Source organism: Canis lupus, chromosome X (assembly GCF_048164855.1).
Source record: "Canis lupus baileyi chromosome X, mCanLup2.hap1, whole genome shotgun sequence".
In the NCBI taxonomy this organism is placed as follows: domain Eukaryota; kingdom Metazoa; phylum Chordata; class Mammalia; order Carnivora; family Canidae; genus Canis; species Canis lupus.
In genome coordinates this window covers 39,134,892-39,142,798 of record NC_132876.1, presented here as the reverse complement: position 1 = coordinate 39,142,798, position 7,907 = coordinate 39,134,892, and the positions used below count along the sequence as shown (strand labels likewise).

The following is a 7,907-nucleotide window of genomic DNA, read 5'->3' as shown; positions in this document are numbered from 1 at the left end:
GACACAAAGAGGAAAAATAAAAGTTTGATCATCAAGCAACTACTGTGGGTAATTACAAGCCAGACAAGACATCAGATTGAGGGACTTGGCTACTGCACTAAGTGGACAAATCAAGCCTTACTTTCCTAGAGTAAGGGACTCTAGCTATCGCAGTATGTCTAAAATGACAAATAAGAGATGCAGCACAAAGGGACTATGTGAAATTAAAATATAGTGCTGCGAAAGCAAGAAGAAATGGTTTATCCCACCATTCCATTAGGAGCAGTTTTACAAGGAGGATTTGTGATAACAATTAAACAAGGAAATCTATACATGTAGCAACCAAGAAGAATCACAGAGGAATTGGTTAAAGTTAAAAGATAGAATCTATGTTTTAATTAAAGGTTTGAAAAAAAAAAGGTTTGAAAACAGCCAGGGAAGATACAAACTCTCCACTAGGAATTTGGACTTTAGGAAATTGGCTATAATTTTGTGTCAAAATAAAATCCAAAGCAGGAGTACTTCGGCAAAATCCGGAAACATCCAAGGAGAGACCATCAGTCTGTTACAAATTCTATTTAGTGAGCAATTTCACTGTAAATGGACAGATCTGGTGCTCCTCATATATGATAGATACTGAAGGGTGGCTATTCCCCTAAGTAGAACTCTGGAATATAGACTTTATAGCAATTCTGCAATGGATTAGTGTGAGCTTACTAAAACTGTTAATATTAATGAGAAACCACAAGCAAGCAAACTAACTCAAGCAGGCCATCAAAATACATCAAGAGAAATCTGTGTAACTACTCCAGACCTTGAAACAAGATAAAGCTTGAAGCAGCCTATAAAACAACTATGTGTCAAAACTGGAAGATGTGTGAAGCTGGGTAGCCTCCTGGTTCCATGGGTCACGTGGAAAGATTGTACTATAATGATGCCTCAGGATTAGATAAAATATATTGCAATGTTTGCTTTGTGTGATGATATGTGTTTAAGAACTATTCAAGTGTAACCCCGCTCCAAACAATGGGTTGTGGTATTAAGTGTGTATAGTGTTGATAGTGATAAGAAGTAAGTGTAGGCAATGATAAAATACTTAGGAACAAGAGCGAGTAAGGAATAGTATTTTCAGGAGAGAAGAAAAGCAGTAAGTTGTATAGAATAGTCATGCGGCTATTTAGAGTGAAAGCCATGGTATAGAGTTCCTAAGCAGGTTTATGAACAAAGCCTTGTTTTTGTAATATGCAAATTAACTAACCCCAAGTCATTGATATTGATAGAAATAGCTGGTTGGCGATCAATACAGGTCATGCATTTAAAAGCCCAATTAGAGGGAGATATGTTAATTAAATTAGCAGTACACTGATTGAATACCTCTGATTGGAATCCAGGAGAATGGAGAGAGTGGCTAGTGCATTATTTAAACTAGCCCTTTTCTGGACCTTCTTGAGACTAACACCAAAGCCAATTCTTGTATGGCACAGAGGGATAAAGGGGGAGACAGGCTCATCATTCTGAGACAAACTTAAAGATGTGAAAACCCAGGGAGATAGGTTGGAGCTGGCAGTGAACTAGGAAGTACAAGTCTTTATCCTTCTGTGTTTGACTAATGTGCATGAGAGGTTGCAACTACATAATTGTATCCTTATGTGATGATCAATGTCAGTCATTAAATTATAATTGAATATCATCTTTATTTGCTGTTGATCCATGCCATTTTATTGCTATGTGTTTTAACAGATTTTAACTAATAAACTTTCATTCACAAATCAAAGAACGTGTGTTCATCTTAAATTACCTGGTGGTGAATTTGGAGGTACAAAACCAGCATAAAAGAATCCCACACGGCAGAAGATGGAGTACACTCAGAGACAGTATTGTACCAGGAGTCTGAAAGTTCTACTTCTGGCTTTATCTGATAATCCTGAACAAATCTCTGAAATATAGTTCTTTCTTGTTTGTAAAATGAATTATAATATTTTTTCTGCCTAACTTCAATGGTAATAAGGAATAAATACAGTGGTAAAGTTTTCAAAGACTTTCGGATGATATATCTGACAAATGGGACAATATATAAAATCAGGACTTTTTAGGAATATCTGACAAATGTCCATATGACAATGCCCAAGGGTCTATGTCACATGGAAAGATTATACAATAGTTTTACACCTGTTTTCTAAGAGATTAGAGCTTTCCTATTTTACTCCATGTCAAAGTCATACTTTGGAATCAGATTTTGTTTCATTCTTCTGAGCTTTTTTATTTTTGAATCACCAAGTTAAATTCTTTTTGGGAGTCCACTGGAGTGCTAGTAGGAATAGTAATGAGTTAAAAGACAACAATGAAAAAGCCTTCCAGGAAATAGTAAATTATATTCCATTTAAAGTTAAGATTTTATTCCTGAGGGGATTATGTAACTCTGAACATTATTAACTCACTATTACCCAACTAGATTTTTACAATAATTTTTTACATCAAAGTTGATTACTGAATTCTTGTATTGATAGCATTATTTCAATAGACTAAAGGTACTGAGCCATATTATAGGGTATATACTTATTTTTCAAGGACCCTATTCCTCCAATCCATATTTAAAACTTGTTTTTCTTCTGCCTATATAACCCTTAGTTCAAAGGCCAGTCAGCTAACCAACCAACCAACCAACTAACCACCACCACCACCAACAACAACAAAAAAAGTAAAAAAAAGAAAAAAATAACCCCTAATTCCTTTAGTTATTTGGGAGAGTTTTGTATTGACAGATACAACTAACTACCCATACAGTCTCAAATGTCACATCTCTTTAGTTTTTTTGGAAAGTTATTTGTATTGACAGACACAACTACCCATCAGTCTCAAATGTCACATCTCTTCAGGGTAATAGTCTTTGAAGGTCATCTCCATTAGACTTCTGAAAGGTGGAACTGCATTTTAGCAAGGTAAGGAAAACTGCTGAATTCTCTACCCCTTGTCACAATTTCATCTTAAAGATCTTAGTAAAATGCTGAAAGCATCTCAAGAGAGATTTTTGAGCTTAACATAAGTATTCATGTAAAGTGGACCAGGGAGCTGCAGTTATGAAACACAACCTTAGTGTTTCAGATTCCTTTAATCAAAGATGCTATTCACAATAATCATTCATTTCCAAAAGCATCCAGACCATAAGCCCTCCTTGATTACTAACTACCATGGCCCTAGTATATAGGGTAGGGTCTTTTGTTATGAGTTCTCATAGAAGTTCTCCTTCAGATCACTTACATTGCTTGTAATTACATATTTACTAATGTGATCATTTACTTAATGTCCACAACTAGCTTGTAAGCTTCATGAAGGCAGGGTCAGTGCCTGTTTTCTGTATCCTAAACACCTAGAAAAGTGCTGAATAAGCATTTTTAAAAAGACTGAGTACTTCCCCATCAACAAATTAGTTGGTCAGTGTTTTTCCTAGTTATCTGTCCATACAGAAAATATGCAGAGGCTGTATGTATCTTAGATAAATAAGCCTACTGTTTTTTTGAGGCCTGTTGAACCATTCATTTGTAAGAGGGCTAAATGGTAGAGAGAAAATGCTGACTCTTACTCTGCTGCACTGGGCCCTGGAGGGCTTACGATTTCCTGAAAGCAGAAAAAAGCTCAGCTTACCTCTTTCTGGTGGTATTTGATTGCCACCTTCAGCTTGGCCAGGTCATGGTACTTCTGAGGGTCAAGCTCTTCACTGTGGTCATCTCGATGGTTGAGGATGATTTCCAGTTCCCGGGAGCTCCGAGCTTGGTCCAGCAGGTCTTTGGCAAAGAGCTTGCACTGCTGGGAGAGCTCCTCATACTCAGCCTTGAATTCATTCTCCACCTTGCTGAGCTCCTTGAGCTCCCAGCCCAGACGGAAGGCAGTTAGGATGGGGTCCTCACTTGATAAGGCGATGAGCGAGGGGCTTGCTAGAGCCTTATAGATATTCAGCCGGGAGCGGGAATGGCGCAGGCTGTCTACCTCTGAACTGGACACACACTCCACGCAGTTGCAGCGAATCTGGTGGGGCCGTGGAATAGTGACTCGTTTTTGGACAAGCAATTTGATGATCTCATAATTGTTGGTGTGGGCAGCCAGCATGATGGGAGTGATGTCTGGTGTGAACTCAGAAAACTGGGTATCCATCATCAGGGTGGGGACCTACATACAATAAAATAAAAGTATAAAGGGCAGGATTAAGGCTAAGAGAGATGAGGGAGCATAGGGCCCATCCAATGTTAGTGATTCAAGAATTGGAATCACTGTTCCTTTGTCAGTTCCCCTCTTTGTCATAGCTATTTGTGGAATACTTACTGTATGCCAAGCACACAGCACTTCACGTGTATTACTCATTTAATTCCCATGACCTCCTGAGGTATATATTCTCTTCAAATGAAGAAGCTGAGGCACACAGAAGTTAAAGAACATATCCAAGGTTACATAGCTCTTAGTAACTGAGCCAAGATTCAAACCCAAGCAATAGAACTCTAGAGCTTGGTTCTGAAAATTATGCAACTACAAATGCCCAATTCTGTCTAAGACATGATGGGGGAATACAGAGAAGTAAGGGGTATTTTTTCTAACCTTCTGGAGCTTGGTTGGGTGGATCAGACTTAAATAAAATTGTAAGTAGGAGTACATAGTAGCATGTGCTCAGTTCCAGATGAGCAATAGAGACTTAGGAATATTTGTTTGAAAGGCTAAAGACAACCAGTAATCTTAAAGATCATGCCACTAAATCAAGCCCCAGAGGCTTAAGAAAAGATAATCACAAGTGGTTCTGTTGACTTTGTGTTTACATTGGACTTCAGGGGATCAAAGACCAAGGCCAGATAGTGTTCCTCCAACTTGCTGTAGGTCTAGAAAGGTAGAATCTATTATTGCCAGAAAGAAATGCTCTGTAAATGAAGACCTCTTGGCTTGGGTGAGGGGTTACCAATAGAAAAAGGACCTTTGATAACATCATTCTATGATGTAATGCTTGGTGTAAATAGCAGCTATTGGAGAAAGGTCTGGGGTTCTTTGGTCATTCAGGAGCATTTTTAGGTGAGTTTGCCGGACCTGACCAATGAATTAAAAAAGTCTTTTGACTTTAAAATGTGTGTTTTGGGATCCAGGCTGTTCTCAGTGTAATAGGGAAATGGAGGCAGATCTATACCCACAGAAGAGTCTCAGCGTGGTAGGATCTAGAGCTAAGGAATGAGGAGGGTTTAAGTAGTCAGGGGAGGCTTCACAGAGGGATGGAGATGAGTATTGAAAGCATGGATAGGATTCCAGGAAATTGTGAAATATTGATCTTACTACACTTCGAAGAAAATATTTCCAAATACTCATTTGAGTTGGGGAGAACAATACCTGGATAACTGAGATTCTCACGGAATAGACAAATATTGTTTTACTCAATAGTTTCTTTATACTCTTAAAAAAGTTTTTTAGAACATTGCAGTCATTGCTGAACAGACAGAAGGATGTGTTACAGTCTCCATCATCTTTGCCTCCTTCCCACCTTGATTAAGGATTCACAAACAGGAAAGTGACCAGAAAACAGGAAGTGGGAGGGGGTGGAGGAGAACGACGGGGAGGAGTTTGCAAGAAATCTGTTTCCTTCATGGAGTGGCTGCATCAGCCTCGGAATAGTTAAGAACTGGCTGCACATTGGTCATCAATTACTTGGATGGAGCAGCAAGAAGACATTGTCAAACATTTAGAGGAAGCCGCTACAAACAAGACAGCAGGAAGTGAGCAACTGGCTCATAAAGTAAATTGGACACAGGAAAGAATAATATCAGAAATTAACATAAGCCTACAGGCTAATTACAAAGTAGGTCTAAGTGGGCCCAGTAATAAATGTAAACACACAACCAACATAAAGCCTTGAGTTGGGGGGATGGTAAGTAAGCAATATGTCACAGTCTGCCCAGGAAGAAAGGAGCTCAGATCTGGAAATCTGCCACTTCCCAGTGGGCAGAAGCATTTCTCGATCTCTGCTATGATCCAGAAGCAGGAGGTGGCAGGTGGAGGGAGGATAGCCTGTAGCACAGGATTCCCTGGGTTAGATTGGAGGAATGTGTCTTCCCTACCATGGTGCTCTTCCTGTTTTCTCTCTTCCCCCCCTTCCTTGCTCTTTCTATGTCTCTTACTCTTTTTCTTTCTTCTTTCTTCTTTCTTTCCCTCTATACCAATGCTGACAAGCCTGTTCAAGACAGACAATGGTACATGTGACTATTGCTTAGCCCCACTTGTGTAGTGGAGCTGAAAGTTGCTGTCTTTGCTTAGAATATGAAATGCTTTCTGGAACCATCTGATTCCATCGTCTTAGACTTGGGGCTCAACAAGGAGGATCTGATTCTGTATTTGACTTTCTGAGTACATAACACAAAAGAGGAAATCTTTCTAAAAGAAAACTGGGGGAAGCCCCAGTGGCTTAGTGATTTAGAGCCACCTTTGGCCCAGGGTGTGATCCTGGAGGCCTGTGTCTGGCTCCCTGCATGGAGCCTGTTTCTCCCTCTGTCTGTGTATCTTCCTCTCTCTCCCCCTGTGTCTCTCATGAATAAATAAAATCATTTTAAAAAAAGATAAAAGAAAACTGGTTTATAATGACCAGCCATGTCTTCCCACTCTCCAGTCAACCTTATTATTTATAGGTTGCCACACCCATCTCATTCACTGCTCTCTGAGTATATAGCCCTGTGGGATCCCCTGTGTGTGTGTGTATCTCTCCATTTCTCTGCCAATGAAGGGCCATTGTGAGCCCTGGTTTCTTCCATAGCGCCTCCTCTTAACTTGATCCTACCCCTTACTGACCACCCAGATGTTGTGGGCACTAGGTCACATCTAGGATCTCACTTTTCTGATGCTGCCTCCTTATATTTTCTTTAATTATTTCACATATGCATTTCTTGCTTCATCAATAAGGTTGTGAGTCGAAGACAGAGCTGTCTTAGATTGCTTTTGTTTTCTCTATAGCATCTGGCACAGTGTTAGACACACGATAGGCACTGGGCAAAAAAAAAAAAAGAAGAAGAAGAAAAGAAAATGATTTTCTATTTTCAAATTAAGAAATTGACTCATTTATAAACCAGGCTGGCTCTAATAATCTGAGTCAATGTGAGATAATTTCCTTGGGTCTTTCCTTTTCATGTCCATCTGAGAAGGTAGACATTCCAAGACTAAGGAGGGTTCACAAATGGGTTTTATAGGGAATATCCTGAGGTCTCCCCAGCTAGGACAGTCACTGCCTACCATTTTCACAATTCTGGTGTTTTATAGTGGAGACTCTGACCCAAAGACCACAGGTTTATACTCCTCTTCCCCTCTCTGCTTCTTCTTTTCTTATCCTGCTGCCTTTCCCTTTCTAGGGAAGGGACCATGGTCTATCATCAGGACAGTCATGGTAAAGAAAGACAGATTCTATAATGAGAGTGAGAGATTTCTCATAATACACAAGATTTTGTGATATGGTAACAGAAATGAAGGCTATATGTGGGTGTATATGCATAATTTGGATGAATGAATGATAGAAACCAGTGAACTGTAGAGCACATACCCTCTCAAAGGGGGTATCTGCTGCTATACTCCTTGTTGTTATAAAATTGTTATAAGCATGCATAAGGGCCTAATGTCGTAAGTGCTCAAAAGAAGCCAGAAATATGGATTTTACCATAGAATTTATTTTGTTGTTGAATAACGTCCTTTTTAAAACTTGAAGTATAATGGGCATACAATATCCTATTAGTTTCTGGTGTACATCATAGGGATTTGATACTTTGAAACATTATAAAAATGATCCCCATGATAAGTATAGTTACCATCTGTTACCATTGAAAGTTATTACCATATTATTGACTATATTCCTTATACTGTACATTCTCATGCTTTGTTTTCTAACTGGAAGTTTGTACCTCTTAATCTCCTGCAGGGTAGAA

The 7,907-nt window shown here is 39.2% G+C and overlaps 1 protein-coding gene across 1 annotated transcript in view; it reads right to left on the bottom strand.

Annotated features, from left to right (window-relative positions):
* Positions 1–7,907, bottom strand: part of TRPC5 (transient receptor potential cation channel subfamily C member 5) — a 173,262-nt gene that overhangs the window by 109,500 nt on the left and 55,855 nt on the right. Inside the window, exon 3 of the mRNA XM_072817756.1 lies at positions 3,622–4,143. Coding sequence (XP_072673857.1) covers positions 3,622–4,143 — 522 coding nt within the window. The remainder of the gene's footprint in view (positions 1–3,621; positions 4,144–7,907) is intronic.